This window comes from Ctenocephalides felis, unplaced genomic scaffold, assembly GCF_003426905.1.
Source record: "Ctenocephalides felis isolate EL2017-DRISC unplaced genomic scaffold, ASM342690v1 CF-g0.4_SCAFFOLD_01237, whole genome shotgun sequence".
NCBI lineage: Eukaryota > Metazoa > Arthropoda > Insecta > Siphonaptera > Pulicidae > Ctenocephalides > Ctenocephalides felis.
In genome coordinates this window covers 1,022-15,209 of record NW_020537391.1, presented here as the reverse complement: position 1 = coordinate 15,209, position 14,188 = coordinate 1,022, and the positions used below count along the sequence as shown (strand labels likewise).

The following is a 14,188-nucleotide window of genomic DNA, read 5'->3' as shown; positions in this document are numbered from 1 at the left end:
TGTAAGTGTTCTATATTTTAACATTTTGTATTTATAGCGAATATACGTGTTATTCTAAAGTAATCCATTCATTTTGCTGAATTCTTGATGATTGTTTATTTTGGTAACTTTATGCTTCTATGTTAGTTACTTAGATCCGTGAGCTATTTTTGGAAGTAGTACAGAGAAATTAGATTTTCTTCTTAACATCGGTTATTCTAATTTTTAATTGCTAGTAGTGATGATAGATTATTTTGACACTTCAATACAATTCTTAAATACTGTTGTTATTGTCCATAAATGCAGATTTTTTTGACGAATTTACTATCAAATTGGAAAATACACACTTTGAATACAAGGTTTAGAATTAAGTAAAATACATTTTTTATTTATATTCATATTTTTATCTCTGTTGTATCTATGTATTGTATGTATGTTTTGTGTATTTTATATCTATGCATTTGATTTTATCATTTTATATCATTCTGCATAAGGAAAGCATTTCGAAATTATCAGAATGGCTTTTCCTTCAGAATAGGACTTAAAATATTAGGACTCGGAAAGCACTTCAGTTTTTCTTTATTGACATGGATGCATTTCTAACAACCTTTATTACAATATTTTTGTTACAAATTAAAAACCACATTTAATAGTAAAGTATAACAACCATCACTCCAATCTCAATAATTGAAGTATACATTTTTTTTAAAGTGAACAGAGTTTAAAATCATTTCAATAAGTTTTGCTTCTTTTTGGTGCTTTTTCATTACATATAAAATAGCAAAAAGTTTAAAAAATTACAAAATCCATGCAATGAACAAAAACCGAGTATGACAATCACGTAAGAAAGAGTTTTTTGAAGTATTGATTTGCTTCCGTTAGTTACAAAAATATCAATTAGCATTTTTGTTTCTCCTAATATGTACATCTAAACAAAAGTATTTCCTCTATCAAAACTAAATTTTATAATTTTATATTTCATTTTTGATCTGGGTGAAAGTTCATATTTTCATACTAATTTATAGCTATTGCCTAAAATAGCTATATATAGCTGAAACTATCTAAATTTTAATAGGCCCATTTTAACTTTAGGTCATTATTCTGTCTATACCAAATGAACTACATTACAACACATAACACATATCAAACAAATTACTATCGAACTATGTTCAGTATAATTCCCAGTTAATTCCTAATTATATACATTTTTTTTTATTTCTCTAAAATTTGTCATCTGCACTCTATTTTGTAAAATGAGAGAGGCATCGAGCAAACAGATCTTCAAACATTTTTTGCAAAGGTAACACTATATAATCTTGATCTAGTGCTTCGTCAGAAATATTCATCAGCAGAGATGAAATAATTTTTAATTGAATTTATTTCTTGTATAATTGCTTTTTACAGAATCCATATTTTATTTACTATTTAATATTGGCATAGTAAAGGTTCAGTTGATCTTTTTTACCCCATCCACATATAAGCTTTCATAGAGGTTATAAAGAAACATCTGTTGAATCTAACCTAAAATTAATGATACATCTTATAAAACAATTAAATAACATGTACTTAAAAATAATATTAAGGACTTGCAAACTTCATGAAGTGCTCAAAAAACAAAAAAAAAAACATTATTAAAAGAAATTAATGCTTTTTTATAGATTTTCAAACATTGCCGTTTATCTTCCAACAGCGTCGTTGCTTAATTGAGGCGATGGCTGAATACACATTTTTTGCCCTCTACTTTCAAATATTGTTATTTAAAAGTTCCTAACTATACTTTTTATAGAAATATTGGAGATAGACATTTTTATTTATCCTTGGATCTTTAAGCCCAGCTCTACTCTATATTATATCTTCCAATAAATAAAAAAGAGTGCGCGTAAGGTTCACACGCGATTGAAGTAAAACTTATTTGCTACTGTACAAGATGGCATTTAAGTGAAAATAATTACATCATATAACAATTTAAAATAATGTTTATTAGTAATATGGTAACACTCGTGATGCACACATTTTCAGTGTCAACCATTATACGCATTTATGTAATGATAAATTATATATTATATATTTATAATATCATTAAAAATATGTATACTATTTAAAAACGATAATAAAATTAAAGTCATGCTTCAAATTTGCCTTGATCGGTTTGTCATTGTAATTAGCATTTATAATTGAACCTTTATTAGAGAAATGAAGTAATTGCTGATTAATAAATTCTATAATATTCGTTCACAATTAAAATTAACATACATTCATTGACTGCTTGCGTTTTCTTTTATTTTCGCTGGCGATTAAATCTCATTTTTTGAACAGCTGTAATATCTGTCTAGCCTAAAAAATATTTTTCATTTTAATGACTTCAAAGATTTATAGAAACTACGAATAATATAGAAATAATTTCTAATCAATAAACTTACGTTTAGTACACGGCACAAATGTTTAATTTGTTTTATTTTCAAGGAACAGAGCAAAATATTTTTCTGATTCAGGCATTTTTCATTAAATCAAGATTTGTACTACGATGTAACTTTAAAATGTTTATTTATATATGCCGATTTCCTTGTTGATATTGGAACGCATACAACGTTGATGCCGGTAAGCATACAACGACAGATCTCTATTCACGTATGCGACGACTAATCACAATCGACCCGAATACAAAAATCATTGAGATCGAATGACGAATCTTTGGCACTCGACTCTTATCTTATCTTATCCGCCGTAACGCACTTCCGTTGTATTTGTACGGTTTTACACCCTAGTTGCGCCTAAAGAAGTCATACTTCAAAAAGAATTTTGACAAAAAATGGGTTTTTCTTAGATCTACGGACTTATTGAGTGAAGTGATAATACATACATTATATATAAAATCAATTGTACCAGTATATTTAATTTATAAAAAAAATGTAAAGGGTAAAAACTCTATATAACACTTTTAAAGTATTAACTACATTGTATAATCAAATACATATTTAAATTGGAAATTGAACCAATACAAATTAACATGAATTGCAAATTTTCCAAAATTTTTGTATTTACCAAAATTGATAAGGTCGACTAAGTATATGGTATCATTATTGTACCATATACTAGGGTTGAGTACCATATACTTAGGGCATATATTTAATATGATACTATTGTATATTAATATTTTCTTTTATTCATGTTATGCTCGCAATGTTGAAACAAGTACATATTCGAAAATGAAATATATACCTATATCGACTACTTCGACAGGAACTTATTTTCCAATAACATCTATTCATAGAAAAACATAAAAGCAAGTCGTATCCAATATCGTAACTGAAGCATCTATTTTCATGATATTTTTATGCCGCTCCATTCGATATCATGCTTCTTTGAGTTCATGATATTTCAATCTCTCAGAAGAAAAATACGGATCGATTTCCTCCAAGTTTTCTATTTTATCCGACATAAGTCTACATATCAATGTTTGTTTTATGTCAAAGTTTATGTATTGTTATAATTTTATTTTATAGATTTTGTGGACGAAAGGAATTCATTGCTGGAAGTGGTCGGTCCGGAACTTCAGGCGATATACAACGAGAGGAAAATTGAGGTAATGGACTGATGAAAGTAGATTCTAGATATAAAGCTCTGATGTTCTAAAAGTTTTTTTGTATGTATTATGTCATAATAATAATGAATTGAGTTTTACACCAGGTGTATGTGGCATTTTGCCTCAAGGCAAGTTGCATAAACTGCCTGATATAGGTAATGAGCGACTTTATTAACAGAATTATAGTAAGCAAATATACATTAATACAAAATGTTGAGCTGTTTATTGCAAAAATAAATTTTTTGTTCTCAATAAAAACTATGATTAATGCGATTTCGAATTAATATTATCTTCAAACAAACTTAACTAATTGAATTAATTATAGTGCACAAACACTCTTGTTTGTCCTAAAAGCGCGGCACGCGACGGCTAATCACAATCACAATCGACTCGTATAGAAATGAAATCATCAAGAGCGAATGACGAATTATTGGCACTCGACTCTGCCGTAACGCACTTCCGTTGCATTTGTACGGATTTACACCCTAGTCGCGCCTAAAGAAGTTCTACTTAAAAAATAATTAAAGACCATTCGGTGAACTCTATAAGAACTCGTGTCGATTAGTTTCGTTGCTGATCGGCTGAGTCGTTTCTTTATAGTTACCAGATAAGTAAAAAGTAATTAGTAATAAGTAAAAAAATCCTTCTCGTTGCAGTCAGAAATCCTGAACCATTTGAATATTCAAAAAGTATTCGAAAGATATCACTTACAAATCTTGCTGATTAGTTTTTGGTAAAGATCTTCTTCATAATTAATATTATTTATTTTCGGACGATTCTAATGAAAATTTGATAGCGTTTATGATGCTTAACATATTAAAATTTATAGGCTCACAAAACTGAATTATAAAAATTATTAATGTCCAGAAAAAGGTTTTGAATGATGCGCATTCTTAATTTATATTAATTACACATATGCAGAACTTCACAAGACCAATTTTATTTCAATTTTTTTCAAGAAATTTTTTTTTGTATATCGAAAATAGTTCAAATTTTAATTTTAATTCTGGCTAAAGTTCTAAAGCTCATTTATATACTTTTTAAATAAATAATTTTAATTTTGTAATTCCCTTTATTTTTTTTATAAATAGTAGACAATGTTACAGTATTTATATTAATCTAATTTATTTGGAAACATTTAAATATTTCTCTAATATTTCATTATGGTACGGGAAGTTCTAGCAATTTGCCTTAAGGCACGATGCCATATACCACTAGTTTAAATTAGTACTTGCAAATTTCTACTATTTCTTACCCATTAAATTGTGTTATATGATTGTGAAGAAATTGATGAATTTGATGGAAATTGTCGTTTATTTTTATTTTTTACGAAGCTTTTGTAACCCAAAAAACAGGTAGGACAGTTTTTGAATAAATCATAATTGAAATTCTATATTAGCTTAGTTAAAACATTTTCATGTTTTTTATATTATTTGTAGGCTCTTTTATATGATGGAATTAATTGGAAAACAGTACTTCAGCCATAGATTTAATTTAATAGAAAGTTCTTTTTCAATAATTACTTTTTCCGTTCAGTATGCTTTTATGCACTTTGCAAAATTTTAATTAAATTTTGCCATTTTCAGTAAACAATTAGAGTGATTTAATATAATGAAATATGATATATTAACTAAAATATTTGTTTTTTTTTCTTTTTTAAATATTAGAATGACTTTACAATATTTAGAAATAAATTTACAAAAGTATTGATTAATTAATTAATTCATTGATTGATTTTGCAGTAATATTTGATAAAATGTAGTGTCTTTCATATTACTTAGAAATTGGCATAGTTATTGATAATGATACAGATTTTGTCATTCATTTGAATATTTATCTCAAAATATCTGAATCTGCTTAAGTGCTTCAAAATCATTCGATTTATATTAATTGATTAAAATTGCTATAAATGTTTTTGAATTGGTTATCTCTTGTTTCATCTATTCTCTTACTACACAATTTTTGGTGAAAATTTTCAATTACTTTTTGAAATTATTAATGTATGTCTTTCATTTATTAACAATTTTATTGCCAGTATAATCTCTAATATTAATGAACATTTTAGTGTTTAATCAGTTACATTATTAGGTTAATATAAAATATTAAAATTATCATAAATATTAATAACTAATATTATATTATGTATATCAAACCACATAATTATTGATATAATAATCTATATTTATAGATATTATTGTTTTTCAGGTTGAAATCGTTGATTTTCACTATGGTGCCGACGAAAAGGATTCAGCAGAATGTCCTTCGTCGTTAAAAGATATTTTCTGTGAGATTCAAATTTGCCACGATGTTTCCAAGGGATGTTTTTTTATAGTACGTATTTTAAAATATTTAATTTTTAATTTTTTTTAAATGTATCCACATATTTTGTATATGTGTGATACTTATAATTCGTCACAGATGTTTCATGATGTTCGAAATAAATGTTTTATATTGTTTGAACAATTTATTCAAATTTAAATGCTTTGTATATCGATCTCGAAAACAAACATAGCAGTACTTGAATAGAATCCTGAAAATGGGTTTTTTTTATTTTCTTGCTGTAATACGGATTACAAATAAATATACTTATTATTTATAATATTTATCCAGAATAAACTTTTGTTTTTGTTTACAAATTTAATTTGTTGAATTGATCCAAAACCATATGCTACTAGAAATATAACAGTCTTAAAAAAATTATAAAAATGGTGAAGAAATTAATCTAAATGCGAATAAGTTAATCTCTAATTATGTTATATTATTGTATGCAAATATGTATTTTTCTTTAACTATCATTCATATAAGTTATGCATATTATGTATCATTATTTTTACATATACATCTTTATTCCATATGATAAAGAAGATATCACCAGTGTATATTAAAGTTTGATTTTTTCCACAAATAAATAGGTACTTCCCTTTTTTTAAATTTTGCAAAACTTTTACAAATTAATCACCAATAAGAATTGCGAATTAGATTTTTTTATTCAAAGTGCATACCAGTTACTATTCTTGATTAAAACTTTTTCTAGTTCAAATTTTAGTCATTCTGCCATTCATATGATTTTTAGCACAGTATTATATAACAATCAAAGTAGTTAATAGAAGTATATATACTGTAAAGCTCTATTAAATCTCTTAATTTATAACAAAACAATTGTCTAATTGACTAAATTTTTTTCAGGGTCTGTTATCCGATTCAAATCTCAATACCGATAAGATCTTACCCGTTCGCATAAAGGCACAACTTTTCCATGAACTGATCGAAAATATAAAATTAATACATGATATTGGAAAGCTTCAGGAGCACGAAAAATTTGAAGAATTTGATGATATTGACAGCGATGTTGATCTGGTGAAACAGTGGTACATCAAAGAAGATACTTTGTACATATTGAAAGATTACAGGTACATAATATATTAATAAATTCTCATTGAACAAGAGACAATATTTTGCTAATAATTTGTTTATGTATATTTGACTAATTTTAGTTTTACTTCTGTTTACAATTACTCATTTATCTCTATTTCCAGCAATGTTTCCTACGAAGAATGGCATCGAACGAAATCAAATTTAATTCGAGCCTTGAAGAACATCATCGGTATGAACTGCTGGATTTTGCAAAAAATCGAAGATTTAAACAAAAGTGATAAATTAACAAGTTCTAGTGATAATTTTAGTAGTTTTAACTGTAAGTTTAGTAATTTATTGAAAAACAAGTGCACGTTTTTGAAAGACATTAAGATGTTGTTGAGATCGACGATGGAAGTTCTTTGCCTCAATACGTTAGGTAAGTCTAAATATTCTTCAATTTTTTATATAATCAGAAGTTTGGGGATTTTTTCACGTTTTAACACTTTAGCACTCATGAGAAAATGATTTCTGTGTATCTATTCTCCGATTTCAACATTCATTGACGATTTCACAAATACATTTAAATCGGTTTAATAGATTTATATTTTTACTTTGAAACAATCTATAGGAAGTATTGTTCAAAATCGTACCTACACTTGTGTTTAAATAATTGAGAAATTTGCAAATACAACCATATAAGAAATATAAAATCAACTTACTATTAGTATTTTTATGCAATTTTTTATTCCATAATACCAAATAACAAATATTGTATTTTGTTAAAATAAGTTATTATATAAAACTGTTAAACAGTGCGGATGTCTAAGAAAATAATTTTAATTTTAATTAACAGTAGAGTCTAAAAATTTTCCTTATGTTGAATAGAATTTTTTTATAAACATTAAGAGAAATTTAAAATAATTAGCATACAAAAACTTTCGGCTTTTGCTTGATTTAGTTTCAATTAATAGAAGACTAAAGAAATTTTTGTGCTGAGAGAATTTATTAAAAATTTACGATAATTTATATTGTAAATTTTTTGTATTGTCTATGTTTGATAAAACTACTAAGAATACTATAATAAATCAATTGTTTTCTGTAATATTTTAAAAAAGCTAGTAAAAATGATAAGTATTTTACGTTTCACATTTTTATTGAATATCAGTCACTCTTATTTGTATTTATGTATAACAAACTAAAACTAATGCAGTTATCTACTGGTTGTAAGTGGCATTTTGTCTTCTGGGAATTTGCATGATATGTGTGAATTATAATAATAATTAATAATCGATCTAATAGATAATATTGATTCAATTTATATACGATCTACCAGTCTACCTCTCTACTTACCTAATTGTTTACCTGTCCACCTCTCTACATTTATTCCAGCCTATCTGTCTACTTGTTTACCTGTCTATCTATTCATCTGTTTACCTGTCCATCTGTTTACCTGCCTACATGTCCACTTGTTCTCCACATCACCTGTATATCATATTCAGTCTACCAGTCTGTCTACATGCCTCCTCTTCTATATTTTCACCTGATAACCTGGTTAGCTCTCTACCTGTCTACCAATAAAGACTTCCAAACTGTTTGCCTGTTTACTTTTCTTCTTTCCTACTTCTTGTCTACTCGTTTATCTGCCCTGTCTATAATAATCCAGATTAATGATTTGTGAAGATCTTATTTGACCAACAATTCGAAATAAAGTGGACCAAATTAAAAACTACATTTGGAAAGGATGTTTAGAAAGTAATTAAAAGTTGAGCAAAGCCTATCAAAATGATAATTACTCTTCTAGAACGCAGTGCATTTATTAAGAACATTTCATCATCTATTTAACTGTTTGATGTCTATTCCTTAACCTATTTCTAGTAGATAATTCAGTATTTGGCAATTTTCTTATGAAATTATATTAGATACATTTCTAATTGTGATGTCAATATAAAATGAGCAATGCTCCGAACATTTTGGCTTTACATCATATTTGAGATCTATAATTTTAAGTGACTATCAGATATCTCTAGTGCTTGATATCAAGCAAAATGGATTTCGAACCCGGAACCAGTGGTTGCTAAACCACTATGGCCTACTGAGTGTGGTGCATATTCAACTCCAAAATTGACCAACGATTTCTGGCTCAAGCGTAACTTCAACAAATCTTGAACAATTAAATTAAAATATACTGCAAAAATTGAGTTATGTTGCAAATACTGCCTGTTAATTTAAACTAACCAACTTTAAATTATATCATGCGAATAAAATTAAACTTTTTTATAATTAAGCTGTGCAATATAACCAGTTTCAGTACTTGCTTTTCGTACTTCTTCATTTTTAGAAAAATGATTTCTTAAAAATTTCTTTTTAAGTCTTTGTTGTATTTTAACTCCCTTAGGGCAAGTTATAGTAATCGCAAAAAAATTTTTTTACATATCTTTACGTCTTCTAAGAAAAGGAAGGAAATGCCTTTATGCATTCTAGACTGGTCTTTTGTCTGGTTATGCTGGGCTCAATACCGCCCTGGTATAATACCGACTAAAACCTCCGCTTTGCCGTTGCCTCTGGTCCCCACGAAAACCGCCGTTAGGCAATATTTCGTGGAGGGAGGATCTAGAATGTTATCATTCTTACCTTGTGTTGTATTTGTACTCATCTTTTCAATGGGCAAAGTCCCAATCGCCTTTTCTTAGAATGCAGATCAATTAGCACATCTGGATGTATGTGTGTGTATGTATGTATGTGTGCGTGTTGTATCACTCCGATACAACTCCTTCCTCGGAGTGAATCCGAGTGGAGTTGTCTCACAGGATTTGTCATATCCGACTTCCCTAAACTGATACTAAATCTGTTAACATGTGCAGATATTTGCTTGAGATTTTTTACTAATACAAAGGTTTAGGTCGAAAGAAGTGGTGTTTTTTCTCGTCTCACAGCCAGTTTTAGGACTTTTCAGCTATATAATGTCTCAAATTAATACTATTTTGTATTCTATATTCTGTATACGATAATGTTTGTCAGTAAATGAACTCTTTCAATGGTATACAACAAGCTAAAAAATATTTAGTATTATATTAAAACTTTTGCACAATTATGATTTGATAATTGCGTAAAATGAGAGTATACTAATCAAACTACCTGATGTATAATTAATTCTTGAAAAAGAAATAATAACAGAATGTGAAGTATTATTATTTTGTGAAAAATATTATACGCAAAGATTTGCTCTTATTACATATATAAGGTTCACTGCATTATTTTTATATAAAAACTAGCTGTAAGTGGAATTCTGTCTTAAGGCAATTAAGGCATCGTGCCTTAAGGCAAATTGCTGGAACTTCCCGTACCAAAAATTATTATTTTTTTAAAAACGATTACCATTTTTGAAAAAAATTTACTTTGAAAAATAAGATTTTTGAGAAACTATAAATTGGACAAAAAATTACTTTTTTTTGAAAAAAAAAAAATTAAAAAAAAAATTTTTTTTTTAATTTTTTTTTTTGAAAAAAAATTTTTTTTCTTTATTTTGACATATTGTGGAAGATCTGAACTTTCTTTTCAAAGTAATCGCACTGCTTTAACTGCATAGGGACAAAATATAAAGCGCGTAAGCCCCGCGTCGCTGTCTAACGCATAAGCATTGGTACGGAACCCATAGGAATGTTAACAAAATGTATACTTATTGTTAAAATCTCTATAAAATATCTGATAATTTTATGTGCATATGTCTAATGATCATTTTTGACCGCCAAATTTCCGAAACCGCTAGACCTACCTTCATAAAAATTTTATCGATTCTTTATCTTGTCAATACAAGTGAAATGTTTTTTGAGTTATTCAAATCGAACGCTCCGTTCTCTTAAAAACTGAGTTACCGTTTTTCGCACTTTTTGCCCCGTATCTTCGGAACGGCTAGACCTGCCTTCGCCAAAAACTAATCAGCACGTCTCCTTATCAATACAAATCGAATGTTTTTTGAATTATTCAAATCGGTTGATCCGTGTTCCCGAAATCGTCGACGAAAATTTGTATCCGCACATACATACACACACATACATACATACATACACACACACACACACACACACACACACACATACATCCATTTTTTCTAAGGTATGCCAAAATGTTCAGAAACCTCTGAAACGTAAAGATATAAAAAATTTTCATTTTCGATTTTTTTGCGATTACTATAACTTGCCCTACGGGAAGTTAATAAACATATTCAAAGAATTCTATGTTTTTCCTTCAAAAATAATTACAAAATTGATTTTGATTTTCAAGATTTTTGTCAATTTGAGATTTGTATGCATACTGAAATGCATAAAATAGTAATTATTATAATAAAATGAACAAAAATGTTTGAACGATTTGTAAACTATTTCCAAAATCTTAATAAATCCTTAGATATGTTAACAACACACTAGAGAACACATTTGTGTCAAGTATTATGTTTCAAAGTTGTCGGAGTTGTGGAGTTGTTAAGTGGATATAACTCCTCTCTGAAGCGGAGTCTAATCCTAACCGATTTGGCTTCGGATATGATAAGCCCATTTCTAGTATGTATACATGTGTGTGTGTGTGTTTTTCGACGATTTAGGGAACGCGGTTTAACCGATTTGAATAATTCGAAAAACATTTGATTCGTATTGATAAGGAGACTTGCTGATTAGTGTTTAGAAAGATGGCGACAAGTTTTTGGTACGGAAAGTACCAGCAATTTGCCTTTAGGCATGATGCCATGCACCACTAGTTTTTATAATATTTGACGAGTTTTTATATGTATTATTATAAACAACGGTGTGAACCGAACCCGAAACGGAACAAAAACCGGAACGAACCGGCTTGTTATACCGAACCATGAACCGGAATCCAGAACGCTTTTTTTCTGCTGAGCTAGAACTCGAACCGAACCGAGACAAATACAGAACCGGTTTTTTTAAATTATAGCGGTTTGATAAAAGAAGTTAGCAAAACACTGAAAATAGCGCTCCTGCGTCTCGAAGTTTGGTTACAAAACATATTTAAATCCTGTGTCGACAAAAAACGAAATTATTTTCCGAGCCAAATGTATACAAATACGTCTCGTGCTAATTAATTTTCGGTGAGAATCCTTGTTCGTGTTCATCTCACTTAGACAGGGTGTCCTTTATATATTTTGTAGACTCATCAATATTCATAATGTAGCCGGTCGAAGCTGAACATTAGATACATCAATCAGTATGTCAAGTGGAGCCCCCAGTGCCCCATTCACGTGTAAATAATGTTCGATAATGCTCAAATTGAATTTCGTTCCTCGTGAACGAAGAAGAGGGTTGTAATGTAATGAAAAAATACTCTTTAATCAATAAAAAGTAAATGGTACGAAAAGTTTTTCACGTAAAAAAAGTTTATTTAAATGCGAGTCTCGTATTTGGGTCACTAATTCAATCAATTGTGAATCTCGGAGCTGGATTTTGGCTGCGTCATTCTCTTTTAATCAAATAGGATTTGTATAATGTAGTATAATTATTTATTAATAGAGCTATAATTATGAATGCCAGACGAAAGCAATTAAATATAAAATAATTAACAAATGCTCTTAATTAATTAGGTTTCTGGAGGAAAAGTTTTTGCCAGAAAATCTTATTTGCTAATTTTGTTTTGTTAGTAACAATTGGAATAAATGTATGTTAAGCCAAAGTTTTCTCAAAAACGACTGAACCGTTTTCAGAATTTTAAGTCATCGACAATCGGTTGAGCCGTTTCTTTATTATTGTTTAGTCTCAGAAACGTCTGTCTACGTTTTTGCCAAAATTTTGCCTTTTGTCGATCTTTCCTCAAAAACCGCTGCACCGATTTTACAAATTTAAAAGCTATTTGATTAAACTAGTTGAGAATTCGCGTTGATTCCCTTTGCTCGGCAATCGGTAGAGCCGTTTTTTTTCATAATTAGTCTCAGAATCTTCTGTCTACTTTTTTGCCAAAGATTTCCTTTCCGTCGACTTTTTCTCAAAAACGGCTGCACCGATATTAAAAGTTTGAAAGCCATTTGATAAAACTCGTTGAAAACTCGCGTTGATTACTTTTGCCCAACAATCGGCTGAGCCGTTTCTTCATAATTAGATTCCTAAACGCCTATCTACGTCCTTACTAAAATTTTACCATTTGTCTATATTTTCTCAACAATGTCTACACCGATTTTAAAAATTTAAAAGCCATTTGATGAAACTATAGTTGAGAATTATCGTTGATTACTTTTGCGCGGCAATCGGGTGAGCCGTTTCTTTATAATTAGACTCATAAACGCCTGTCTACGTCTTTACTAAAATTTTACCATTTGTCTATGTTTTCTCAAAAATGGCTGCGCCGATATTAAAAGTATAGAAGCCATTTGATAAAACTCGTTGAGAACTCAGTTGATTACTTTTGCACAACAATCGGATGAGCCGTTTCTTTATAATTAGACTCTTGAACGCCTGCCTACGTCTTTACTACAATTTTACCTTTTGCCTATATTTGAGAATAGGTGATTACTTTTGCGGAACAATCGGATGAGCCATTTCTTTATAAATGTTCTCAAAAACTTCTATTTACGTTTTTGCCAAAAAATTTGAACCGATTTTAAATTAAAAAAATGATCGAAAGATAACGTAAGGAAATTGTGCTGATTTCAAGTTTCTAGTAAAGATCAACTAGGCCGTTTCTTTGTATTTATTGTTGACTCAATTTTGGGACAATTTTAATGAAATTAAAAAAAGATCATTTTTTATCATTCTAGAACATTAAATGCTTCAATGTGATTTCATTATAAAAACTCATTCAAGTTTGGATTAATGAGCGAACTTCTTAGAACATACGCTGGGCATATGTTATTATTTTTTTGTGAAATGCGGAAATTTCATTTACAACATTAATAGTTCAACAAATTAACTTTGTCATTACAATTTTAAAAGTTGCTCAATCTCAAGACTTTAATTTTCACATATCGGGTTGTTCGTGGAACATGCCCTAAGGCAAAATATAACTAGGTTCATTTTACAGTTGGATTAAGAGTATTTTTTTATTTTGGGCACCTTGTCTTACATTTATAGTTTTTATTCAAATAATATAAAAATATAGCTAAAATTTTCAGAAAAATCTCATAAATTAATTATGTACAAAACATAATTAATTTCCAAATACCTGAAATATAATTTTGTCTCATAAAATAAATCCATCACGAAGAAAGCTCTCACATAAACACATAAATGCTTATGGATGCTTATTTATGAGTACTATGCTTCTACAAAT

At 28.7% G+C, this 14,188-nt stretch overlaps 1 protein-coding gene across 1 annotated transcript; it reads left to right on the top strand.

The window, feature by feature from the left end:
- Window positions 1-3,482: 3,482 nt before the first annotated feature.
- On the top strand, window positions 3,483-7,355 carry LOC113369334 (the record flags this gene model as incomplete). The annotated part of the gene is made up of 4 exons (XM_026610108.1): window positions 3,483-3,562; window positions 5,768-5,893; window positions 6,749-6,972; window positions 7,099-7,355. Coding segments are annotated over 4 exons (687 nt in total), but the record flags the coding sequence as incomplete, so codon positions are not given.
- Window positions 7,356-14,188: the final 6,833 nt, after the last annotated feature.